This window comes from Gasterosteus aculeatus, chromosome 5, assembly GCF_964276395.1.
Source record: "Gasterosteus aculeatus chromosome 5, fGasAcu3.hap1.1, whole genome shotgun sequence".
Taxonomy (NCBI): Eukaryota; Metazoa; Chordata; class Actinopteri; order Perciformes; family Gasterosteidae; genus Gasterosteus; species Gasterosteus aculeatus.
In genome coordinates, this window is record NC_135692.1 from 5,820,060 (window position 1) to 5,847,351 (window position 27,292).

The 27,292-nt window shown below is 46.5% G+C and overlaps 1 protein-coding gene across 3 annotated transcripts; it reads left to right on the plus strand.

The window, feature by feature from the left end:
• On the plus strand, nt 1-26,963 carry spata20 (spermatogenesis associated 20). Of its 3 annotated transcripts, XR_005712257.2 has the most exons (17): nt 7-317; nt 1,390-1,512; nt 1,591-1,655; nt 1,885-2,039; nt 2,118-2,261; nt 2,551-2,752; nt 2,835-2,965; nt 3,261-3,365; nt 3,635-3,709; nt 5,301-5,513; nt 5,629-5,821; nt 7,496-7,664; nt 10,519-10,727; nt 15,612-15,811; nt 16,486-16,566; nt 25,106-25,494; nt 25,596-26,963. XR_005712257.2 is itself a non-coding variant. In XM_040176655.2 (16 exons), the coding sequence occupies exons 1-16, from the start codon at nt 121-123 to the stop codon at nt 25,286-25,288; spliced, it is 2,445 nt and encodes an 814-aa protein (XP_040032589.2). In that variant the 5' UTR covers nt 1-120; the 3' UTR covers nt 25,289-26,963. The 3 variants fall into 3 exon arrangements, 2 of the variants coding, with proteins under 2 accessions (XP_040032589.2, XP_077958884.1); XM_040176655.2 differs by having other exon boundaries at nt 1-317; nt 25,106-26,963; XM_078102758.1 differs by lacking the exons at nt 25,106-25,494; nt 25,596-26,963 and adding an exon at nt 24,296-24,470 and having other exon boundaries at nt 9-317.
• Nucleotides 26,964-27,292: the final 329 nt, after the last annotated feature.

The window sequence follows — 27,292 nt, forward strand, 5'->3', positions numbered from 1 at the left end:
GCGTCAACTTGTGATATTGCAATAAAATGTTCGTCTCTTGCCTGAAAGTTTTGGCTGGTCCGTGTCAACTAAGTATCCAAAGCCCTGCTCGTCTCTTACCAAGGCGCTGGGAGGATTAGGATGATACGAGTGGCGTGGCGTCGGTCGGCGTCCACAAATAGCCGCGTGGAGCACGCACGCCGTTTAGCCGCGGCTTTCCTGAGAGCCGAGAGTCCTCAGCAGAACTCCGGGGGTCACGTTAGGTGTTTCAGACTCCTGCACCCACCCGACGAGAGGTCAGCGCTCCACCGCCATCCACGGGCGGCCTGCTACGTCAGGTAAAGCCACCGAGGCTAATAGATGGCTAACGCTTTCGTTAGACGTGCGTTACTCGGTCCCGGTCAACGTGTCTAATTAAGCCACGTTAAATGAACATTGTCAATGTCGATGGACGTCATGTTGCCAGCTGCGTCTACCGTAGCACCGCATTGGGCAAACGGAAGATGTGTGGCAAACTCCGGTAGCGAATTACACTATTTAATATGTCCCTCGCATGAACCGTTCCCAGGTGGCATGCCACTGTGAGGAAATACCTTTAATGGAGTTCCAAATGCCTCTTATTTGAATTCCGTGGAACAAGATAAGACGCTCATTTCGAATATTAACGTTACATGTCTTTTCCACCAGGTTTGCCTAGCAACCCCAGCCTTGCAGTGTACAAATCTATGCTAGCTTAAACCTAAATGACGTCGAATTTCTAGTCCATACTTTGTCCGTGTGTCACAGCTATTTCGGCCGAATTGTAGGACGTAGTCTAATGTATTGGATACTGTCTTCTGTCGTTAGTCATGGAGCATTTGCTTGTGACTACAACTAATAAGACATTAAATGATATGATATTCAAACGGAAGTTGGCGTGGCTAGCCGCCACAGCGCGCGGCTGCAGAAGCAGCAGCAGCAGCTGTAAGCGGCGGAGAGGATATTATGCACGCTGGTTTAAAGACTAATAGTGTTAAGTCCACTGTTAGCTGGTGTCCACCTTGTCAAACCAATGATACCTTTTTAAGAGCAGCCAGGCTTACGTGCCACCGATAGCAGGAGAAACACAAGTGTACCAATATGGCCCCAAAAACCCATTTCCACAGTCCGATGAGGGAATAAGCGCTGAATCATCTAAATGAAATAGTCATATTGTAAATGGCAATTCAAAAGGTCATATTACTTCTCATTCCTCTTTGGACTAACGTTTGTCAGCGTTCAAATTGCATTGATATTTCACTGAATAACTAATGACAGAAGGGGATCTTCGAGCAACGAAGTGCACACAAAATAACCCTTTTGTGAGATGTTTTTCTTTTGCAGGTAGTTGCCCTCGATCAGTGACTCAAATTATGCTTATTTTGCATCCAGCTCATCCGTCTTCATGAGCATGGCGTCCGAGGGGACACCCTCCCCCCCCCACAAGCACACCAACAGGTTGGCCGAGGAGAGGTCGCCCTACCTGCTCCAACACGCTCACAACCCAGTTGACTGGTGAGGAACCGATGGCGACACATTTTTGTAAAGCTAATACATTGTTGCCCCCGTGAACCAACGTCACACTTGTTTCAGGTATCCATGGGGACAAGACGCTTTTGACAGAGCAAAGCATGAAGACAAGCCCATCTTTCTATCAGGTAGACAGCACTTCTCCCACCTGGCTTTATCGTGCATTTCATTCTGGGGCCTCCTCTCCCAGAATAAATCTTTCAGTGAGGAGAAAAAGATAAATGACGCCGTGCAGATTGAACCGTTACACATGGGACACAACGCACTTGTTTTCACGCGGCGTCACGCCGACTTGCAGTAGTTTTGCTTGTCCTGTAAATGTCTCATATGATTGCTGTAAATCTGTGTGACCCTCAGTGGGCTACTCAACGTGCCACTGGTGCCATGTTATGGAGAGGGAGTCTTTCGAAGACGAGGAAATTGGCAAAATCCTGAGTGACCACTTTGTCTGCGTCAAAGTGGACAGAGAGGAGAGACCCGACGTGGACAAGGTCTACATGACCTTTGTACAGGTGTGTGTGTGCACACCACTTTGGGGTGTATTCCTGCCCCAGCATTTGCATCTCCTGCGGTTACTCTCATGACCACAGGCAACGTGCGGCGGCGGAGGTTGGCCCATGAGCGTGTGGCTGACCCCTGACCTACGACCTTTCATTGGGGGCACCTACTTCCCACCCACGGACCACGGCAGAAGACCTGGGCTCAAAACGGTTCTCAACCGAATCATTGAACAGGTAAAAGTTTCAACCGCTTGTGTTCGATCCATTTAATCTGTACCTTCCTTCAGATGTAACTTGTATCCGTTGGAGGGCCTGGTCGGGATTATTTGAGCTGACAGCGATCGTTTTCCGTTGGCGTTGCGGTTCCACAATGAAAGCCCAGAACCTTTGTGTTATCGTGCTGCATATTCACTTTGAAACTGTTCTGCTACATTGGTCCTGGGAAATAAATTCAGGCCTATTTGTTGTTCTCTCTGAGTTTTTAAAGTCTTCAGACAGAACACGTGTGCCTTCTCATCCCCAGTGGCAGAACGACCGGCCCGCTCTGGAGTCCACCGGAGAGAGGATCCTCGAAGAACTGAAGAAAGGCACGGCCGTGGCCGCCAAGCCAGGAGAGAGTCCCCCGCCGGCCCCGGAGGTCGCTAACCGCTGCTTCCAGCAGCTGGCGCACTCCTACGAGGAGGAATACGGCGGCTTCAGAGACGCTCCGAAGTTCCCCACGCCAGGTTCGCCCCGCAGGAGCCCCGCAGGGAACACGTGTCAGGCTTCTGCTGCTGCTGAGTACTCATCATGTGACCTGTGTTTCAGTGAATCTGATGTTCCTCATGTCTTACTGGTCTGTGAATCGCTCCACCTCCGAAGGGGTGGAGGCCCTCCGGATGGCTTTGCACACGCTCCGCATGATGGCGCTGGGCGGCATCCACGACCACGTGGCTCAGGTCCGTGCACATTGGGATTAGACGTTTTCTTTTTAAAAGAACCTATTCGGGGGTCATTTTTGGCCTTTGGAAATCACAACCGGCCTTCATCACTGCTCTGATAAACAAAAAGTTAAGACAATATAATAAAAAACATCTGTTGCAGCTGGAATGCTCTATTCTGTTCTGACAGGCCAGATGTGTGTTTGCATATCTAATGGCAGCAAGAAGCTTATGTTGCCCAAGATAATATGGTACAGTTAAGTTAGTGTGAAAAAGTATATGCTGCATTTCTCTTTCTGTCCCTCTTCTGCAGGGTTTTCATCGCTACTCTACAGATTCCTCCTGGCACGTTCCCCACTTTGAGAAGATGTTGTACGACCAGGCCCAGCTGGCTGTAGCCTACATAGCTGCCTCCCAGGTCTGTGTGTGTGTTCCTTTTTGACAGTGATTATCTCCTCCATCATACTGTCAGCAGAAGTCAACGTTATGAGACTTGGTAGACGTTTTGTTTTTTCTTCTAGTTACATAATGACTGTGAAGGAGCTAATGCAAACGTGTGAGGGTGTCAGTTTTTTTAATTATCTCCAGAAAAAAGGGCCATTCAATTATATTTAAACCCAATCTCCACTCCGATGAACAGTTTTGAATATGAGGCCGCACTATGAGCTTATATCTGAACTCTTGCAGGTATCAGGTGAGCAGCTCTTTGCAGATGTGGCTAAGGACATACTGCTCTACGTCTCCAGAGACCTGAGTGACAAGGTGAGTTACCTACTTTGTGTGTGTGTTTATTTGACTAGTACTGTGGGGACCAGGTGTCCTCACCTGTACCCCAGCGTGATGTCAGTTAAAGACACAGTTTAGATTTTTTTTCAAGGAGGGTTGTTTGAAGCACTTTCCTTTCCCGTCCTTTATTAACCTCCATTAGTTGACAGTTATCACGCTCCTGGATGGTAGAAACCCGACAGGAGAACCTGCATGGAAACAGAGCAGTATACTGCTGTGGAGTGCTTTTTACTCTCAGGCCCATCTAAAAATATATATATATATATATATATATATATCAGTTTAAGTTGTTACATGTTGTTCATGTCTTATTCTCTTGACCTCGCAGAACGCAACACAACGGTGAAATGTTTTTGTTCATTCCCATTTAAAGGAATTATTAGAAGGCAACTTAGGTTCAAATATAATGTAATATTGTGTACACAAGCACTTTTTGGCTCTGTTGTTTCCGTGCCGACTCCCTTGAAGGGTTAATGGGGCAGTTTGAAATGGATGCTGACTGCAAGACATTAAAAATTGAGCTATAGAAAATGTTGCTTTTATTTGTATCTGCTGCTGACGAAGGAAAAAACTCCACCGGAAGATTGTTTGCGCCTGTGAAAGGGTTTATTGTAAAGAGTAAAGACTTTAGTTTTTTAAGCGCCGTATTTGTTTTTAGTTTAAACTCTTTATTCCAGTGTCTACTCACCACTGAGTAAAGCCCCTGGGGGTCAGCAAAAAACACCATTTCTAAAAGGGTGTGAAGTTAAAACGCATGAATCTAAAAAAAAAAAAAAGATCCCAGGTCTCTCGGACACCCTTGGTGACTTTTTTTCCCCTTTTTTTTTGTTCTCCTTTTAATTAATGAGTCGACAGCATGAATGCAGCACACAATTAATACCACACTCCGTCCCCGAGATTTATTATGTAATTATGCGCTAATGAATTAACGCCGCAAAGGTTACTGCCTGTAGCCCGTGCGAGTGTTGAGATGTCCGCTCGGCGGGGTGGACTTCTCACCGCGGCAGTAAAAGATGCTGCGAGCGGCTCCCATGACACCTTTTTTATAATGAGGTTCTTCAGAGGTATTGACGTGCTGTCGCCGTGATGTAAGCTCCGAGGGGCCTCCGATGAGGGACTTTGTCCACAGCTGTCCGAACCTTCTGAGGTGCTGATTGATTCCTTGATTAGTGTCACACTTGTCGTTTTGGGTCTTAACCTTAAACGTTTCTTGTGAGCTGTTCAGTGAAAATGAAGTCCAGAGATGAATACTTGTCATAATATGTCTTTTATTTTTGAGATTCATGTATTTTAATGAATCCCCTGCTAACTGTGGCTTATCTCAGTCATGAGACCTTTCTGTTGGGATTTAATAGATAGCTGGAATAAAGCTTTAAAAAACGATTTGCTTTTCTTTACAATACACGATTAGTTTTCACCATCATATATGAACCATGTGACCACGGATTGTTTACTGTGGAATACGCTGTATGTACGGAAACAAAGACCTCTGAGCCCGGAAAGATTGAGTAGCATCTCCTCCCATCCCTCCTCTCTCCTCCCATCCCTCTCTACGCCCCCGACCCAGTCCGGAGGCTTCTACAGTGCCGAGGACGCAGACTCCGTCCCGGCGTCGGGGGGTCCAGAGAAGCGCGAGGGGGCGTTCTGTGTCTGGACCGCCTCAGAAGTTCGAGAGCTGCTGCCGGATGTGGTGGAGGGCGCCACAGGAGCTGCCACGCAGGCAGACATCTTCGCGCACCACTACGGGGTCAAGGAGCAAGGCAACGTCGCTCCGGAACAGGTCGGTCGGAATGGCGCCGCGTCGCGTCACGTTGGCCCGTTGCAGCTGCTCGTCGGGCTCCAAAGAACTCTGATGTCATGTCCTTTACATCACAATCTGATCCGTTGGTTGCCAGGACCCCCACGGGGAGCTGCAGGGCCAGAACGTGCTGATCGTGCGTTACTCGGTGGAGCTGACGGCCGCTCGCTTCGGCCTCAGCGTGGAAAGAGCCGAGGAGCTCCTGGCCGAGGCCCGGGGCCGGATGGCCAAAGCCAGGGAGGCTCGGCCACGCCCACATCTGGACACCAAGATGTTGGCCTCCTGGAACGGTGAGGCCCAGATAACGCCACAAGACGAGGGCGCCCGTGCACAGACACACTAAAGGCGTCACGTAGCAGGAAAACGCACAGGTGGCGTTCTGTGTATTTGTGCTGTTGCGTGTGTCTCTTTGCTTTTGTGTTGCTTTGGGGTCATTATGTGTATTTATTTGTTGTTAAACATTGTATGATTTCTTTCTGTTTGTTGTGTTTCTATCTTTCTTTGTTACATCTCTTGACAGCTTTTTTTAAGTCTCTGTAGTTGTTGTTTTTAGGACTGTAGTCATTTGTGTCTTTTTGGTTGTTTTTACCTCTTATAGTTGTGAGTCGTCTGTTTTGTGTCCCTTTGCAGCTGCTTTGTAGATGTTCTTTTAGTCATGTTGTGTCTTTGTGGTTGAGTCTAGCAGCCCTATTGCATCTCTTTGTAGTTGTTTGGTCTTATTCCTTGTCCCCTTCATCTCTTTGGAGCCATTTTAAGATTCCTAATGGTCATTTTAAATCTCTTCCTCATAAATAGCAAATTAGTCTCTGAGTAACACTTTAGTCCTGCTCAGGGATCCATCCTTGCCACAATAACGGTTCTTTTATGATAACGTGATGCTTTACTTCACGAGCCACCACAGTTTAGTGTCAATGAATGTTTGCAGGCCATCTGGCAACTTTGCCACAGGGACAAATGCTGCTCATGCTAAACGGGGCCTGACAGTTCTGATCAGAGGGGGTGTCCTTTTGGTTCCCCCTGTACAGTTCTAATTTCGAGTTTATAGTTTGAGAGTTGTGTGTCATTATTTTGCAATGTAAAACAACTAAAAGACCTCCTTGAATTATGTCCTTTTGACACACTTTAGAATATGTCAGTGTAATGTAGTGATCATCCCAACCAAGCAGCGATCGGATGGTAATCCATCTACTCGGTGGGATAATTAGGCTGAAAAAATGTGACACCTGGATCATTAAATATCAAAATAAGCGTTTTGAATTCTGTGGTACAGCCACTTGAATTTCAATAGCCTTCAGTTTGCTTATCCTTTTCTTTCATAGTCAACTTTTTTCATCCCACAATACCAGACCACATTGAATCAGTTCATAACTAAAGGTCCACGTCGATGGTACCAAACTGCTTCAAGTCACAAAACCAAAGCCAAATATACAGTTGTGTGTGTGTGTATGTGTGACAAATTTGCTTTTGATCTGTTGTCACTTTCCATCATCGTGATGCCAATTTGGTGCCTCTTGAACATTGTTGGTCCATCACATTGTCTCAGAGGTGATAATTACCACAACACAAAGCTGACACACACACACACACACACACCAACCAGCTAATTTTTCTCCCAGGGCTGACGTCTCAAGGCAAAGTTTGTTAGTGAGGAAATTATGTTTTGCGACGCCAAGAACTTTCCAATTAGACGCGAGACTCTCCTCCTCTTCTCTAATGAAGAAACCCCTCCATTAATCACCTGTTCCCGGCCACAACACTTTGAAGACCAGGCTGTGCAGTCAACCAGACTTTGATTCGCTACATGAAAGAGGAGTGCGGGGAAAGGGGAAAGAGGGAAGAGGGAAACTTCAAAGCGTGGGGAGAAGTAACTGAGCTGGGACCACCCACTTGAACCTCTGCCGACAGAAGACACAATGTTTTAGAACGAGTAAAGGTCCTTTTTATAATGAATGACTCCCCCTCAGGTCTCATGCTGTCTGCCTACGCCACTGTGGGAGCCGTGCTGGGGGACAAGGCCTTGCTGGAGAGGGCGGTGCAGGCGGGCAACTTCCTCAGGGAGCACCTATGGGACGCCGAGCGGCAGACTATGTTCAGGTCCTGTTACCGTGGAGACGAGATGGAGGTGCAGCAGATGTAAGAGAATGGCCGCCGTGAGATCGCACCACCTGGGTCGTCCTGGGCGCGTGATGAAACCGTTTTAGCTCGGCGCTTCATTTCTGGCACCTCGGTATTCAGATGAGGACAAGACTTACCTTTTCATTTTCAGGTCGACGCATCATGAATTCAACCGTATGAATGCATGAGGTCATAAACAACGCAATGTTTTGGTATAGTGCTTATCTCTCTTAAGAAGTAACAAAATAATGTGGCAGATTCGGTGAGGGGGGGGGGGGGGGGGGGGGGGCTGTCCTGTTAGTCACGAAGCAACAGTGCGGTTCCATTGTGCCGGGGTCGACTGGCTGTTTATGTTCAAACAGGAAACGAGGATATTGGTTGAAATCAGGTTATGGCAGGAAATCCGAGAACATGTTCACATGCACTGCAGTAACCCGGTTAGTGTAAATCTGCATTTATCCGCACATGTCGGTAATGAGATTTCTCCTCCAGCCTCCATCAAACCGCATTAGAAACGAGATGGGCCTGATTCTAAATGGATTATAGATAGCTGTCGAATGACATGGGATTTTTTGTACTGAAGGCACATGGTGAAGAGCAGCTCTGTGGCGGGAGAGAATCTGCAGGGTGGCATGCATTTTCATTTTAAAGGAAAAAATGGAGCTGTATTCATATTATTTGTTGTATTCTTTTTTTTTTACCCGACAACCCCCCCCCTCTGATCATCTAGTGTTCCGTTGATTAGACGATGCTAGAATCGCCTCGAAGCCTGCGAACCTAAGCAGTAGAACTGTTGATCGCACCGCCCCGGGTGGGCTCCTTCCGTTTGCCCGCCCCGTGGCCCACTTACCGGGTGTGATGGAGTGTGAAATGCCACCGAAACAGCATAAGAAAAATGAAACGAATGATGAAAAGCATTAGGAAGTGCTCCACACTGGTGCCTAAACACGGCGGCCTCCTTCCCCAGATCTCAGCCCATTCATAAGTGTCCGTCCCCTGGTGGCGCTCACAGGGGCCGTTTCCTCAAGTCTGGTTTAGTGGGCGAACCACTCCGTCATGCCCGGCACACCAGGACACGTTGTCCAGGGGGGATGCTAGGTGCTGAGACACAGTGGGTTAATAATGGAGGTGTTGGGGAGCTTCCGTCCGGCGCTGGATGCGCGAGACTCTTCTGGGACCAGCGGGGAGGCCCGAGACGGTGGCGGGTTGCCAGTGGGACACCGGTGATGTTCCTCTCATCCTTTGCTCCACTTGTCTTTGGTCGTACTGCATTGTTCTCATTAGGAATTTCTTAAATAGCATCAATCACACTTTTGGCAATATAGTTTGTCAATTAATAGGACGGCACAATTATTGTGATATTAATTGCCTTCACTGTGTCCCACACATTAATTAAATACTACCAGTTAGCCACCAGGGGGCAGTCAAGATGTCACAGCGGTGGTCTGGCAGTGGATGGCAGTTCTCCTCATTTTATTTATCATTAATGTTATTTAAAGGGTAACAATGTCACGCGGTGTAACGCAACAGTACATTCTGTGGCACGAGCGGTTCTCTAACGTAAAGCTCACCGCTGCTGTAAAGCTGATGGGGGTCGGATGTGTTGACGTGACCCCCCGATTCGTTTTCCCCATCGAAAGCGGAGAAGCTAGTGTATGAGAGGATCACCAAGGAGCTTTTATTGTTATTGTTTATTGCCGCGCTACGATATTGTTGCTACGATTTGCATTACTTATGATGCAAAATGAAAGAAGCATCAGCATTTTGTGATGACCTGTCTCAGGATTTCAATACCATTTTACTCTCGACATACGTGATCCGCATCGTAAGAGGTGTGACAAGTTGGTCCAGTCTAGTTGAGTTTGGGACTATGCTTCCCATAGAAGAAACATGAACAAGGAGAAGAAAATATAACAGGTTCATGAACATGAACCTGTTATATTTTCTTCTCCTTTTTGCGAAACACTTCTAATAATAAGTTCCACCATGTTGAGTTGAGGTTCATTGTTGAATTCTCCTTCTGAATAGAATTCAAGAAGTGTGTTTCCGACTCAGTCCAGAAGAGGCGCCACGGATGAAATCAAATTGGTTTGGCAGTTGGTGTGAAATTCGCAGCGTCTGATAAAGATCTCCTCACAGCTGCTTCTCCATGGACGCATCCATAGTGTTATCAGGCACAGAGCCATTAGCATGGCACACTTTTGTATTGACCTTGCACCGTCCACAGTGGAAAAGATCTTGGAAAAGATATGACCCCTCACCTCTCAAAGCTCCCCAAATCCTCTCTGCCCCACCTGACATGCCTCACCTGGCTTCCTTCCGCCATCCGTTCAGGAACCTTGATGTGCCTTGTTTTTGACGTGTAGGAGTGATCGAGTTGTAAATCGCTTTCAATAAATGCTACCGTGAGCAGGTGGTGAATTTTGACTGTTTAAGAGCACATTTGAGGTGAATGTAAGAGGGTGAGAAGGTTTCCTGAGAAAGTGTCGAGGGAGATGCAGATAAAGTGGGGATCTGCGGCGGGTTTGGACGCTCCACAACGTGTGTAAACGTCTCATCCACGCCGAGTAAAGAGAAGGCAGATGAGTTATTTCCCTTTGAGAAAGATGCTGCAGGGAAGACATTACACTCAGTCCTCCACGCGCGTCATGATGAAGCCCCCGTACTGTCACAGATTACTCCTTGAGGCTTTTTATTATCCACGCCAATTTGTCTGGGTTTTCCTACACTTCCTCGGTTTAAACCACAGCTCAAGCCTCTTCAAGCTCAACGATTTCCCCGACAGTAACCCGTCTCATCTATTGACACGTCGTTAATTACGAGCGTCCTCCTTCTCGCTGACCTGCCGCCCCCTCTTGCCTCTCGTCTCCAGATCTCCGCCCATCTCCGGCTTCCTGGGCGACTACGCCTTCGTCGTCCGCGGCGCGCTGGACCTGTACGAGGCCACGCTGCAGACGGAGTGGCTGCGCTGGGCCGAGGAGCTGCAGCTCCGGCAGGACGCGCTGTTCTGGGACCAGCAGGGCGGAGGCTACTTCTGCAGCGACCCCAGTGACGGCACGGTCCTGCTGCAGCTCAAAGAGGGTGAGGAGAGGAACGCATCAACGCTGGTCCGGATGTTGAACACTAGGGCTGTCAAAATTGCTCAAAAAGGACGTTCGAATATTCGTTTTTCGAATATATTTTAATATCTGGTTGCGCATTAGGCGCGTCAATAACAGGACACATTTATACAACGAGACATAACTACTTGTATAGGTGATTAATTTAAGTTTAAACCTATTATTTAACAACATATTACCTGCACAAAAATAAGTAAATTAACTAACGGCCAAGACCGCAGGTCTCTCACGCTCTCTCTCTCTCTCACCGTCGCGCTCTCTGCGCAAAGCGGTTTAAATGAACGACAACAATAAACAAATGCAGAGTGCTGAAGAGTTTTGTGCAAGCAGTTCAAGGTTGCGATTCTTGTCCCACATATGTCATGCTTCATTCAGTGATTTAAACCGAAGGTTTTACAGTACCGACATTAAACGCTCCGAGCGAGCTGTGCTGTAAACACAGAACTTTTCCGTGGCATGAAACGGCAAATCGAACCAGTGCATGAAGCTGTTGTAGCCTATTCTGGTCTATTTTATTCATGCAATACACAGTAGTCCGCTAAGCAGACGGTCGCGCTGGCGTTTTTTTAATTAAAATTTTTTTTATACATTGGAATATTAATTTTCACATATAGAATATTTGATGACAGCCCTATTGAACACGGAGCCCTTTTTACGCTGTCGAGCTCGTTGAGCCGGTGCATGTAAACGTTGGCGGGACGGATTAATACATTAATACAACAGTAGTCACATTTTTGATAGATGAGGAGATTAAAGGTATCGCCTATGTAGACAAATTGGTTGTAAATAGGCCAATTTAGAATTGATGGATAAAATATGCCTATCCCAATATAAGAAATTACAACACACCTTCTTCTGCGAGAAGAACTCCCAATAAATAATGTCTATGTGACATTACTAGACCCTATTTGAAGTACTATTTGGTCATTTTTTGGGAGAAATACTTTTGACGTTGATTACCATGGCAACGGCTTTGAAACATTCGGGTCAGCCGTGCAGTGCAGTGATTAAGTCCTAAACCAAAGTTTGGGACCATTACATATTTTAAACTGACAACGGTGTGAGAAGAAACGTTAAGCCATCACCAACGCCATTGACTCCACCGAATTCTGTGGCCTCCATCCAGTAGCTGACAAGACATTTTCACCAAACAAACGAATGTCCGCCTCGTGGGGGGATAAGCGATGTCGATGGCCTCCGTCCTCCATGAAAATATGTCGGGGTATTTCAGTCTGGATCGACTACAACAGTAACCGTATCATTCACCTGTATAAAAGGAACAAGGCCTTGATGCTGCTGTTGAGAGATTCGGGGAAGAATTGATGGACAAGTGATGGATTAACGGTACCACTGGAGCATAACTCTGTGGCTTAGACAGGGATGGATAGCTCAGACAGATGAACAAATACAGAGTTTTAGGCCTGCAGACAGTTGATCAATATCAGCTAGGATCAGCGTGTGAATGGATTGATGAACAGGGAGTGGACATAAGAGAGCACAGGAATATTGACAACCCCCCCATCTACCTCCAGTAAAGTGCAACCGTCTCTCACTCAGGCGGAACTTCTCCACCATTAAGCACTCAAAGCCTGATGCTCCCGATTCTTCAGCTACTTTTATTGCCCGACATGTCAAATCTGTCTCCATTGTGACTCCATCTGGCAAACTGAAATCTCATTCCTCCACTTCCTGCTGGATCCTTTTGTTTAAAAACTTTATTTTCCTCCTTTTTGACCTCTGGTGCCCTTAAATCAGCACTTTGAGCTCAGTTGTTCGATACACCATTGAGTAAATGTATAAATAAGATATAAATGAAATGATCCAACCATTTTTATTATAACTTAGGGAGGAAAAGATTGATGAGATATAAATAGAAATGTGTCTTAACATGACACTCAAAGAGGCTCTCCTTTATCTGCCGGGCCACTCGTTCAACTGATGGATGCTGACAGTTCAGAGAAGCTCACGCTTTGAGGCCATGAAGACGTTTACCTTTGATCCATCAAAGTCTGCAAGATCGGCCAGTTTCCACTTTGGATCGAGGTGTTTGGCATCTTCTTTTTGGTTTTGTCTCGAGCCACTCTGAAAGGGGACATCTATTTTCGAGTTCAAATCACCTTCACCCCAGGGGGGGCTCTTCTCAGCCAGATAGAGCAAGTGGAGAGGTCCATCGCTGACCCGCCTAGTTGGAATTCTCTGTGCAGAAATCAACCGCCTCAAATGTTGAGAAGTGCAAACATATCGCAGGTTAATTGTGAAACTGATGGGCTGCATGTAATTTATGGGAAACGTTGCAGCACGTGCTTCTCTCTAATGGGACTCCTCTGGCGGCAAAAAACATGTCACATTGTACAGAAGTTCATAAGAAAAATGACTTCTCAATTGATCATCACATCAGTAAACATTGCGGCGTTCCTTCGGTGACGTACATTTTTAAGTCGCAATTGAGCTGCAGACACACAGTCACATACTACGCCTCAAAATGCCGTCCAAATGTGCTAACTTGTGTTGGCTGCAGCTGAAATCGGTGGCTAAACTTGAGGCCTCAACACCACAGTCCCCAAACCAGTCACGTTTACGTCTTCCACTTCCTAAATACGGTCTGTATTCCTACAACTGGTCATCTACAGTGTATACGTTCGTATAATAATAGTATTAATACTAAATGCACTTCATGATTCATCACCACTCCAACACTGATCTTTAAACTCTAAGCTGAGTATATCGTCAGCTGTAATGTCCCAGCTGTCACGGTGCTGCATTTCTCCACCTAAAAAGGAAAGACGTGCTCGCTACCTCGTGTGCCTGTGACAGATAGCTCGCTGCAACTAGTTGAGACGGGAGCATCGTGCCACAGATGGGCGGGCGAGCAGGGCAGCAGGAGAAAAGCTAATAGTTATTCTTGTTAGGAAGTGTGTGTGTGTGTGTGTGTGCGCACGTCCATGCGCGCCGTCACACCTGCACCCGCGTGTGTTTATCGGAGCTGACGTGTGAGAGGTTTCTCATCTCAGAGGGTTGACTGTGCCGTTATGGCGCCGGCGCTGTGTAGGGTTGAAGCCCATTAGTGACGCCGCGGCAGTGTAGACGGCTGTCACTGCAAGACGGATTACCCCCCCCACACGCTGCCTTTTGCAGCCCTCCCCTGTGTGTGTTTTAGCTTTTTTGAGTGCGGTTGAAATGGTATCTCTTGTCCATGTCAGTGTGGAACTGCCGTGTGTGGAGAGATAACCAAACAAAAAAAAAATTGTAAAAATTAACTTTTTGTCTGAAAGTAAGGGGGGGGGTAGTTATAATGGTAGGGAAAACACTGATATATAGACCCCTGTTAATAACATTTATTCATGGTGTTTTCCAGGATTCTTTATTTACCTACTTTATAGTGAACACTTTGGAGCTCGATAGTGCTTTCGGTGCAGTTTCTGGGCTTTTGTGTGACTAATGAGTCTGTTTTGTTGTGAGTTTTTTTCGGTTCTTTTTTAAGAAATGCAACTAACAAGAAACAGCTGTAACAGTTCATTGTTAGAAATATGGAAGTCTTTTTGTTTTTGTGTCTTTTAATAGAAACCGCAGTCCACATATGGTTGTTGTACCGTATTGGTCCACTGTTGGTAATATAAGAGTGTGTGTGTGTGTGTGTGTGTGTGTGTGTGCGCGCACTTTTGGGTGTTTAGAAGGCAGTTTTGTTACAGCTGTTTGTGTGTAGACGACCTCGTTCCATGGGGCTCTTTAACAAAATAAATATGTGCAGCGTGTTTAGTATGTTGGGGCGTCCTCGCCATCGGGCCCAAGGAGAGAAGAAACAGTTGGGTCATGCGTGGGAAATGAATGCTTGTCATCACGCTTACTGTATGTTCAATGCACAGGACAGTGTCAAGGGAGGGCCCGCGTTGCTATTTTGATTTTCATATTGTAGTTTGACCTAAAATGTGGCTTGTGTCAGGTACCGACATGATGATCGTCTCTCTCACACACACACACACACACACACACACACACACACACTTTCACATTGATAGACTGTGGCTCCAGAGCATTGCTGGGAAGCAGACATGCAGCGGGTTCATGGGTTATGAGAAGATCACCTCCAGGCACTCATTGGACGCTGACATAAGACCGATCACTTAACAGCGCCAGGTCATGAGGTCATCTGTTGGTCCCATCACAGCACACCTCTCATAGACTGGGATGGTTACTACGGTACAGGCATAATACACGCTGTGCCTCCATTGTATTTGACACATATTTTGTGCCTGATTATTATCTGCATCGGCACAGAACATAAAAAGACTGGAGAAGGAAAGCAATGAACCGGCTTTATGTTTCGTTTATGTTTTCTGACAAAACAAATGTCGCCCCAAGAGTGAGACGATGAGATAACATTTGATCCATGTTCACAAAATGATTCCGATGTTGTTTTCACCGTGACTCAATTGAATAGCTGGATAATGTAATGGAGACCAAACATGATCCTAAACGCTGTGGGAATATTTAGTCAGGCAGCCAGATATAAAAGTAAAATGCAGTTGTTGCTGTGTGTCTGCTGGATGTTTCACATTAGCCAAAGGTTGGATTCAAATTGTTGTTCCATTTAAAGCAATCAATGCACATTAAGCAAAACTTAGCAAAGTAGATTGAAGGCAAACCAAACTTATCGCTCCCATTTTGTATTAATTATCAGAGAAAAACGTTTTTTGAGTATTTTAAGTAGCCATGCCTTAACTAAGCAAATAGCCTCTCCCATTTAAAGTTCTTCTATTAGCATACATCACCGCGGCGACCCCTGCGAGATGCAGATTATTACGAAAGAACATAAAAATGTGTGTGTCCGTGTGTATCCCTCCCTCAGATCAGGACGGCGCTGAGCCCAGCGCTAACTCTGTGTCGGCGTCCAATCTCCTGCGTCTGTCCCACTACTGTGGCCGACGGGAGTGGCTGCAGAGGTCCCAGCAGCTGCTGGCAGCGTTCTCCGACCGTCTGACCCGGGTGCCCATCGCGCTGCCTGAAATGGTCCAGGCCCTCATGGCCGAGCACTCTGAGCTTCAACAGGTTAGTCATAGTCTTAATCTGAGCTAGAGGCCGGCAAAACCATGAGCAAGAAGCAATGGTCACACGTCTGAACAGAACCGCCGCTGGGCTCGTGTCGCGTCCTGCCGCTGAAGGACGATCTGATGAAGGCTAGAACTTCTAACTTGAGTTGCAGGCTGACACTCTGATACGAGCGGTGGAAAATGGCCGTCAAGTACCAAGTTTTGTTAACCGGCGCCATGAATTTATTGGATTATTTCTGCGGTCACCTAATCGTATTTGAATTAGCATCACGCTCAGTTTGCCTGAAACCACCAAAAGCCGCAAGTGATTTCTTTCATGTTTCTTGGTATAACAAAACTTTCAGTGGGCAGCGATGTGCAGTGCAGTCAAAAGAACCGGTGAGTGAAGTAACCGGAGTGGGCTCACCTCACCGTGAGGAGGGTAGGGAGCTTTCTGTCAGCCATAAATGACCAGCGGAGGACAATTCGGGGGGGGCTACGGGGCGAGGCTAACAAGCTCGGGGGCGAGGCAGTCACCAAGGAAACACCTGCCGCCGCTCATTACTGCCGCGAATCCAGCGCTGACCTCCATCGCCTCCACCACCGCTGTGTCACCTTTCCCGTCTTACTTCGCTCTATTCACTCGTTATCTCTCCGTCACTCTCCTCTGTGTTCTTTTTCATTTTTATTTAGATCGTGATCTGTGGCCAGAGGGATGCCCCGGACACCAGCAGTCTTCTAGCAGCAGTCCACTCCCTCTTTCTACCCCATAAGGTAAAAAGTGTGTGTGTGTTCCGGTGACAGAGCGATGCATCATCGTGACAAACTTGCGTGTCATCAGAAACCAAAACCCGCCACGAAAGATCAAGTTGCAGCGGAAAGACACGCGATTTCATTAAATCCAACATCAGCCCTTTTATGAATCCATTTCTTTTTAGTAGCAGCAGATTCCCAGTAACCTTTAGAAAGGGACACAATCACAGACACACACAGATGCAGAGTGGGGCCGAGCTGGAACAATGCCTGGGGTGTTGGCTGGTGTAGGTGTGGTTGTGTAAAGGTCGTCTCCTCTCCTTTCCTCTGTGTATTAACATCCCTCTTCGTGCATTAGCTGACTTCACAGGCTCTGCTCACATCCAGATGGCCTGTAGTTCCAAGTGTTAACTCTTCACTTCAGCTCTGTGTTTGTTTGGCTTTGTGTTCGTTGTTGGTTGCGATATTCTCCGAAATGCTAGAGGGCACACAAAAAAAATTGTGGAGAATGAGAAAGACGAGTGTAAGCCAGAGATTTGCACCACAGAACGGCGAAAAGCGATAAAGTGACCTCGACAATCAGGAGGAGGGATCGGGATTATCTGTTAACTCGTATCTCAGACTCGTCAACCAAGTTATTGTCTTTGAATGAGAATGAGAATGAGATTTTGAGTCAAAACTGTGGCGCTCCAAACCTAATATCTTAAGATCGCAAGGTAATAGTGAAACTGTCCCTTTTTCTTCCTCATCCACTTCAAGCCCAGTTTTTTAAGTAAAATGTTTTTTGACTTTTGCTGTCCTTGATTGACAGTTGTGTTCTTCGCAGCCTCGCTGTTTATTGGACCAGCCGCTGGAGGCAAAATTAGATCAGTAAATTAAAGCAGTGATTGCCCACCTCTCTCTCTGCATCTCTTTCACACACACACACACACACACTCACACACTCAACAGTGCCCTCCTGAAATATAGATGAGTTGAGCAGTATCAGGCGGTGGGTAACATTCTGGAGCCTGCAGAGAGACAGAGACCAAGAAGGGGAGCCAGATAGAGCCTTTATCAGGATGGATCTATTATTAAAGGGGAGGTATGCTGTGTGCTATCACACCCGGCTGGGACCAGTCACATGCTGGGCCCTGTCACTGTCGGGCTAATCGCATGGGGCTAATCACATGGGGCTAATCGCATGGGGCAGTGCGTCTGTGTTTAGAAAAGTTGAACCGGGTCTCAAGGTTTTTCGAGGTTGGTTGTTTTTGTACGTGATGTTTTCAAATTGGTGTTCAATGCAATTTTAGGTTGTTATTTTAATTATTATTCCATTCAGCTGTTATCTGCATCAAATTCAAAGCGATGAGACCTCGACTTGATTGAGGGCGTCGGGGGCCGAGGACAGGAGAGAGAATGGAGTCACACAGTAAAGGATGAAAAGAGGAGATGAGAGAGAGACACTGGACTTTACCACTGGGACCAATAAGAGGCTCAAGGAGAAAGAGACACACACTTAAAATGGGGGGAAACAAGCGGACGTCTCTGTGCAGAAGCCAGAAAACAGACTCTCTGAGTCGGTCTGTGAGAGACGAGACAGATCCAGGTTTTGTTCTAATGAGCCTTACTGAGTCTCAGGGGGAGTGAAGGAGACCGAGGAGAGAGTCTGTGTGCGCCTGTCCAGATGTGTGAACAGCTGGCACTGTGGTAGGAGCAACTATCCTGGCCGGACTGAGATGTGATGAGCTGGCACAAGACTTTGTACGGACACACACACACACACACGGGCACTCTCTTTCTTGGGCATGAGATTCAACTTTCCCAGAGTATCTGTACGCTGCCACAAACACACACACACACACACAAATATACTGATGCAGTGTGTCCACAAGCATCTACCCACAGAGCACTAGATGCAACACGCAAACATATGCGCAGACGAGGGGGGCAGCAAGACTCTTGGTATGGAGGTTTTTTTCACGTTAGATGAGATTAATCTAGTCAATTTATTCGGCGATTAATTCCTGTTAGTAATCAGAAAATACAGAAAGACGATGGATTGCGTTATTTGAGAAAAAAGGAGCTGGGGAAGGAGGAAGGAGTGAGTAAGATAACGGAGCGCGCAGGCTGGATCCTGTGGACACTGAGGGATGTGGAACAAGATAAGTGGGAGGGTGGGTGGAGCGTGAGCGGGGTGGGGGAGTGAGGGGGGGGGGCGGTGCTCCGCGTTACCACGAGCAGGAACATGTCTGATTTAAATCCAATCGTCGCCTGTTTTCCCGGTTCAGGGCCGACGCCCTCTAATTGTGCTGAATGACGTGCTCGGAGCCCCACTCATGTTATTTACTATTTTAATTCACCACAAGACTCGGCTCACCGCGGCACTTTTTGCCTGTTGTAATCAATCATTTCGAGTCACAGCGGATCATTGCTCTGAATTGTAATTGAGAATAAATTGTGGTTTGATTTTTCTATTACGCAGAAAACTAGCTTGATTAGAGTTCAGTCGAGCGCCGTCTGTGCTCTGAAATGGTGATTGGGGGTCAGAACACAACGCAGGTTGATGTATTATTTCATATATCTGTTAGAGAAGTTAACCCCTTTCTCAATCAGAAGATTGAGGTTCATTTATATTACTATTTCCTTCTTTTTCCTGGATGGTTTAGAACACATTTGTCACAAGTTGTTTCTTCAAATATTAGGTACTAAATTACCTTGTGTCATGTGGTAAGAACAAACAGCTGCATTGTATTTCCAATTGTCACCACACACCAGATTTCCATCTGGTTTCCTCCTTCTCTTCAGTGATTTACAGTCACACGGCGCACTTTTCTGTGTTCCCAAAGGTTGTTCTGGTCATAAAGCATCTTGGTTGAAGCCTTGACCGCGTGGTTTACAGTATGAACTCCTGCTTGTGGCCCCTGAAGAGTGTTTTAACAAGGTTTAGAATTCCCCCTCTAGTCAGCGCTGGTTAATAATCAGCCCTGTACTCTGCTTTTTATTATTCATTTTTTTGTCCCCCTGAAACTATCAAAGTCAGCCGTCTCGTCCGCGTGGTGCAATTTAAACGCCGGGCGTCAGAGTGACCTTTTGAAATGGACATGTGATGGGAGGGGAGTCATCCGCGGCGAGTTTCGAGGAGGACCACGAGATGCCCAGTGTCCGCACAGGGATGGAGGTGGGGGGCAGAATGAGTTGTTTGAAGGCCGGAGGATCCCTAGGGGGAGGTGAGTGTAAATGGTTGTAAATGTTTTCTGCACAGAGCAGGATCACAGCCAGCCGGTCTCACAGAGCTCATCGGCGACCTTTTGACCCTTCGGCCCATCCGGCTGCCGCCTCCTTTGCACCTGTGCTCCCCGTCGCCCGTGTTCTCCCATCAAAGGCCGCTGATGCAGTGTTGTGTTCAGGGAAATGCCCAGCGACTGGTGGGAGAGCAGAGCCCTGGTTTGTGGACGGCTGGGGGGGGGGGAGGCGGTCCCAGCAGAGAGTGGGCGGTTTTAGTGTCATCCTCTCCCCAGTGCCTGTCCCCTCCATGCTTCACCACCTCCCTCCCGTTCACGTGCGTCGGCCCCCGAGATGCCCACAGGTTTCCCGCTCGGTTTCATTCAAATGGGGCAGGAGGGGGTTAGGGTTAGGCCGGTTTGAGTGCGCCGTGGCCGTTGTTTAATTTCCCAGAGTTTCAGACAGGAGGGGGGGATTGCTTCTGTTTAGGTAGCTGTCTGAATGGACTCCGAGGTAGTAACACTGCAGTTATTACCACAGCGCCATTTTACAACTAATTTATTTTTTGCATGATTTATTTTCAAAATATTACTTATTTCCTCTTTTAAATCTCCTTGTATACATTGCCCGTTGGGTGTGTAATTTATAAGAATTAAAGCATTATTATCATTTTACAAAAACATACTGTGATACTGCAGAACGCTTAGTTCTGTGTGTGTGTGTGTGTGTTTGTTTCAGGGTTGCCCAGTGTCTGAAGGGATTAACCCAGTGGGAGTTTGATTGTGCTCTCATGTGTGGCCAGTTGTACTGTCTGCTACAGCTTCTAACACACACACACACACACATTTCACAAATACAAGACTTTACATTCATTTCTACACATTCTGCCTCCCTTTTGCCCTCTTCCTTCGTCACACACACACGTTCGTCCTGTATGGTCACCAGGCCGAGCGGCGTGTGGTCCCACGGGGCTGACTACAGCGTTACCTTTGGGTTGAGGCCATGCGGCTGGATGTGGTCTGGGCCCGCCGAGGGACCGCGTGAAGCCAGCGGCCCAATTGAAGAGTTAGCCAGGAGGAAGTGGTTAGATCCTCTACCCGTCTCCATAGCAACGGTCACACTATTACGACCGTATTCCTCATCACACGCCTCACCAGTCTTCCCGTGTGTGTGTGTGTGTGTGTGTGTGTGTGTGTGTGTGTGTGTGTGTGTGTGTGTGTGTGTGTGTGTGTGTGTGTGTGTGTGTGTGTGTGTGTGTGTGTGTGTGTGTGTGTGCGCGCGCGACAGAGTGTCAAAGCACTGAAAATATTTCTTACCGTCCCCAGCAATCTGTTTGAATGCGTAGTGTCCTGTGTTTCGGGTTACTTGGGTTACTTACTCGGGTGTCTCTGCACTGTGGACAATAAGAGGACATAGTGTAGCACATGCATTACATTTAGTAATGTGGACAGAAAAGGGCCCGGCGCTCCGGGGAGGGTCCCCAACAGCAGGAGACGGATGCTTAACCTACTGGAAGTTTCTGGGCATTATTAAGTGCCGATGGCCACCGGGTAAGATGAGCCTCTAAAGGGCTGTGGTGCCCCTGGGACTCATCGGGGCGGCTGTTGAATCAGAGCGGGTGGTGTCATTGAGGCAGGATGGAGAGGATGCATACGGCTCTGCATGACATGGACAATGTTATCTGAGGGAAAGAAAGATTTGTGACAAAAAAAGGGGACATTTTTCCTATTTGAAGTTTTTGCCTGTAGGACAGCTGTCATTGAAGACGCAGACAGAAAACCGGCGGGAAAGAAAGGTTTGACATGCAGAAAAGGTTCCCTTAACATTTGAGTACTAAGTCACCCCAAATCTCAGCTCACTGTTACCTACTTATTCTGTGGCTTTATTATTAACACCTGCAGTAGGATTAGTTGTGTGGAGGCATAGTGGTGCGGCTCTCGGGTTTAAAGCAAGATGTCTTTGTGTAAAGGAAACACAGATGGACACTGTCCACCATGTCCACCTCCGTGTCAATGCAGCAGCTGGCGTATGGCTGTAAAGGTGTGTGTAGCCCGAGGCGTATTGAAACGATGGGTTTCCTGCGTTGTGTCTGGCTCTGAAGATCCATCAGTATTCAGCATTTGATGCATTGGGATTGACCTTCGGTCTGCCATCTGTCAGACATGTCGCTCCCCTCCAACCAAAGGTTCACCTGGGACGAGATGCATCTCGGGAGATCTTTCCTCATTCTGTCTCCCCTGTCTGCCCCTCCTCTCCCTGGCCTGATGTTTACGTGGTTCTTTCTCGCTCTGCTCTGAACCAGGGGTGTTGGCGGGCCAGGAGGAAGTGACACGTGCTTGACGGGAAGCTACCTTGGGGACAAACAGGGCTTCAACGTCTCGCGCCGCTGCCTGTCCAACAGCACCAACACACACACACACACACACACACAAGCCGATACAGAGACTTGAAAGGCCGACACTGGAGCAGCAGTCGAGGTTGAGGGCTATTTGGGAAACACTTCTGCTGCAGCGGGGGACACGTGATTCGCATATCCATCCACACGCCATTGTCTTCCTCCAGTAGGCATTAGACCGTGGCAGTGAATGCTATTAGTCCGTCCAAACCCTTAAGTGTATAATGAGCAGTTGGGATAATGAAAATGAATGGAAGCGATTCACAACTGGGATCCATCCCTTGCTGGGAAAAATGGATGCTCCACAGAATGTTCTTGGTAGTAAAAAGATAATGACATAGATGTCAGCCCCGGTGTGTGTGTGTGTGTGTGTGTGTGTGTGTGTGTGTGTGTGTGTGTGTGTGTGTGTGTGTGTGTGTGTGTGTGTGTGTGTGTGTGTGTGTGTGTGTGTGTGTGAGAGAGAGAGAGCTTTACTGTGTCTGTGTGTACTATCAGTTGAAAGGGACGCTGTAAATCATTAGCTTGAAAGGAAATACTTGGTTATATCTAGCATTAGCATGTTCAGCTAGCTATGGCTAGCTTACTGTGTTAGCAGGCACGTGCACAGATAGACCCCAAGTGGGGCTCAAGCACCTGCCCTTTTGCCCTGGATGAGAAAAGTGCCCCTTCTGCTGGAGCCCAACCTTTTCTTCATTGGTCAATATTTAAGAATAAAAATGACCATCTGTCATCAATTGACCCCAAAATGTGTTTTGATATTGGACGGGGCATTTATTTGAGTTCTTGTCAGAATTTCGCCCCAACATGCTCCGCGCCCCCCTCCCCATCTCCTCCTCATCCTCCTCATCCTCCTCCTCCTCTTGGTGCCTGTGAAGTGCTGAGCGCTAACCGGCTGCAGCATCAGACCAACAGGTGATGACTGTATTTGGTGATGAATTAACAACAACATTAGCGCCGCTGAAAACATTAAGTCGCAAAAAAATAAAACAAAACCAACTCGCAAAATCGTGATTTCAAAGCCTTGTCCAGCTGTTTAATGATGTTTCTCATATTTAATGGAGAGAGACGGAGAGATGCAGGAGAGATGCAGGCAGAAGTATTGAAATGAAAGGTATTAAGTTGAGCTGCATGACAGTCTGGTGAGGTTTATTATTATTATTATTATTATAATTAATAATAATTATAAGTTATCTTACTTTGTTTGAGCACCTGCCCCCCCAAATGTGCACGTGCCGGTTGTGTTAGTAAGAGCACAGCAGCCAGGGTGTGTAATGTCCCTCTATCTGCTGTATGTCTAAAGGTATGTTTGTTATCAAGCTGCTGGGGTTGTTTTCATCGAGAACGGCGTTGGACAACTGTCCTATCTGTTGACGTCTTTTCTAACACTTCTATCTAACTTAGACCTTTAATTTAGCTGGAAAATAAAACAAGCTAATTGATGATGGATACAAAAGTCAAATACGTTATATACATACTTTATGTAACTTAACTATTATTTTTTTACTTCAAGGTTACAAAGAAACTGAAAAGAACTGGAATGGACTATGGATGATTGAGTTGTAAAAAGGTTCATAGATCACTGGTTTGGTGCCCTGATCAATGTGATCGTCATAGTATCATCTAAGTGTTATATGTAAAGCATGTAATTACCCAGAAGTCAAGGTCAAATTCGAAAGCTCATTTGATCTGATATTCATAATTGAAATATTAACACCCATATAATTGTTGTCTAATAGTTGTTGTTTGTCTTGTAGTCCTAACTGCCAATTTTACCACACATTAATGTAATGCTAAATAGGATTAATGTATGTGTGTGTGTGTGTGTGTGTGTGTGTGTGTGTGTGTGTGTGTGTGTGTGTATATATATATATATATTAGGGGTGTGTGTGTATATATTAGGTGTGTGTGTGTGTGTGTGTGTATATATTAGGGGTGTAACGATTCATTCACTGAATCGATTAATCGATTTATATTCCTGCGATAACACTGAATCGATCTGTGCTCCGCAAATCGGCATTCCGGACGATATATATCGATTACAAATCGATTGAAATGGTACATAATCGATTGTATCGATACTTGGAAACTGCACATTGGATTTAAGTATAAAAACTGGATAGATGTGTGTTTGTTTGTTTGTTTGTTTTTTAGCACTTTAGACACGTTAAACGTTACTGGATTCAGTCTGCCTGTCTGTGACGTCATCAGTACGCAGCGGCAGCCGCGCGAACAACAACAAAACACACCGTGGAGGAGACGACTGCGAGCAAGACATTTACAAACCAACTTATCGATCCAGCGTGTGGAAACATTTTGGCTTTTGCAAACACGGAGGTGTTCTAAATAAGTTGGTTGCTGTTTGTAGAATATGTAGAAGACAAATAAAAAACCACGGAAACTGTGGGATTAAACAACGCCGACAGTCAGGCACCTCTAGCAGCGTCACCGCTGCAGCAGCAGCAGCAGCAGCAGCAGCAGGTAACTCCAGCTCTGCAGACACCTCAGGCCTCAACATCACAGTAACAATTGCTTTTAGTTTATCTGTAAAGACATGCGACCCTACAATGTGGTTGAAAATCCGGGGTTCTGTAAATTGATCCAAACATTGTGTAATGTTTACATTGAAAATGGCACTTGATTCAAATAAAAGGTTGATACATTTGCCATTAATTGTTGTTTGCTTGTTTATAATATCCATAATTAATTTAAACCTGATTTCCTTACAAGAAACAACAGGGATCTCAGAAACTTTGCCTGCACTGTCCGGTAAAGTTACTGAATCGATTTCAAGTCACTGAATAGAATTGTTCTAAATTAACCCAGATCGTCCATGAATCGAATCTGCAACCATGAATCGCGATTCGAATCGAATTGTTGTTAAAATGAATCGTTACACCCCTAATATATATGTATATTTATATATCTTTAACCTGAGCCGCCGCCTCCTTCTCTCTCTGGCAGCTTCTGATGCACACCGACGGCGACGCAGACGGCTTCCTCCACGAGCGGCTGCCCGTCCTCTCCTCAATGTCCCGCCCAGAGGGCGGGGCCACAGCCTACGTGTGCCAGGACTCCACCTGCTCTCCCCCGGTCACCGACCCCCAGGAACTACGCAGGCTACTGCTGGAGAGACAGGCAGAATGACCCCGCAGAACGCGACGAGCTGAGATGAACCGCGAGGGCAACGCGCTTCGCACAACGCGTAGAAAGCCAACATGCTACATTGGTAGAACCAGGAGGTCACTTGGGCTTCTGTCCTTCAATCCAAACTCCCACTTCTCAGCTGGTTTTTACCTCCAAGGTGACTTTTTTTAGAGACCTTTCATCAGTGGAGCCATATTCAAATTCAGGTATCTAAATATCCTTAATGTAAATAAATATGTATCAATAAAACAGCGGCGGCTTGCTGAGAATATTTAACACATGTACAAAATGTACCCCGGTTCTACAGACTCGTGATGGACAACAAGAGCTCTTGGAAAAGTTGGACTGGCACCGATCCCCCCGCCAGTGTGCGTGCGTGCAGGTGTGTGTATATAAAAATGAGGGTCGGTCAGCAGGGTTGTACGTATACATGCGCATCAAAGTTTTTGTGCACATTTGATTTCAATCTCGAAGTAACGTCGCAGCGAAGGAGCCGCTCTCCCAGGATCCCCCGTTTACCATCTGCTCTCAGCCGCGCTGTCTCCGAGTCAACGTGAGAGGAATCTTCTCCGCCGCTGCAGAGACTCGTGGCTTTTATCTCGAGGTTTACTGCAATGCACAGCATGTATACGCACAGCCCTGAATAATAAATAGATTTCCCTTTAATGCTTCTTTTCTGTTTGCAGTTTGGATTCTCTGGTTGTCATGAAGCAAGGCTTTAGTGCGATTTACTCAAACGCACTGTTTTAAGTTCAGTCTTTTTAGTTTTAAGACTTCAGGGATACTAAAAGAAAAGGCACTATGTGTTGAATCTTTTACATTATTAATAAAATGTTCTTTCTCTCTGTGTACTATAAATATTCATCACGCAGAGAAAAGCCCACTGTTGTTCTACTGGTTCTTTCTTCCCTGCATGAAGGTAATGTAAACAGGGTGGGGGGGCTGCCTTGGAGGGTCCCGCTCTGAAAAGCAAAAGAGAAGACGGGTGGAGAAACAAACGTGATTGCCCCCCCCCTCTCCATTTTGCACAGGGCTTCCTCTGTGGAAGAAGAAGAAATTGCTAAGAGAGGAAACCGGGGCTGAAGGGGAAGATTGACGCGTGTAGTTCAGAAGGAGAGGGATCACTCTGCTCCACTTTTCTTAACCCGTCAGGTTGTAACTATCGCACTTTCTGACACATTTGGGGCTCCTTCCACATTGATGTAACCCCCCCCACCCCTCACCCTTTAATCGGGACCCCTCTATCCCTGTTGAGAGACTCTCTCGTCTCTCTGCAGCAGTACCTCACTGAAGCACCGCTGGCTTCTCATGTATTCAATCTTTCTCTTCACCCGCACCGTTTGTTATCGCCCCTCCTTTGGGAATTCCACCCCTGCTCTCGTTATTGTTCCGCTCTGGTTGTCGCAACGGGCTCCACAAGCTAAACTTTAATTAGCACTGACGGAGATTAATGGTGGAGAACATATTGACCCGCTAATTGTGAAGTCATCTAACTGCCACAAATCCGAGAAGATATGAGTGATGACTTTATCTGTGTGGCTGTTTTCATTGCAAAATACAAACGGCCATCCTCGTGTTTGTACTGAATATTACTGATAGTAACTAATATTACTACTGTGTGTATGTTTAAACAAACCTAACCAAGTACACTGAAAATAAATAACTTTTACTTTCAGTTGTGCTGGAAATAATCATTGCAAGCTTGTGGTAGACTACAGTCCGACTTTTAGAAGGAACTATTTTAGATTTGTAGAATTTAACATTTGATGTTTCTTGTGGCAAATAGTATTTATATTGCTCTTAATGTTTAATGGTGTGTGGCTACATTGACTCACTTTTTCAATAAGCCTATTGAGTCAGATTGTATGAAATCTGGACTCAAAGCAAGTTACAGCCACTTGGCACAAAAAACAAAGTCCTAAACACTCGAAATGTTCAAACACACTAATAAACAATTTCATTGCCGCTGTATGTATTGTTGTTGGGTCTGAGTAAGCTTGTTTT

Excerpts from the sequence above, each read along its gene's own strand:
- spata20 (XM_040176655.2), top strand. The coding sequence starts at position 121 with ATGATACGAGTGGCGTGGCGTCGGTCGGCGTCCACAAATAGCCGCGTG. Across the intron at positions 318-1,389 it reads CGGGCGGCCTGCTACGTCAG|CTCATCCGTCTTCATGAGCA; the intron begins GTAAAGCCACCG and ends TTTTGCATCCAG. Across the intron at positions 5,514-5,628 it reads GCAACGTCGCTCCGGAACAG|GACCCCCACGGGGAGCTGCA; the intron begins GTCGGTCGGAAT and ends GTTGGTTGCCAG.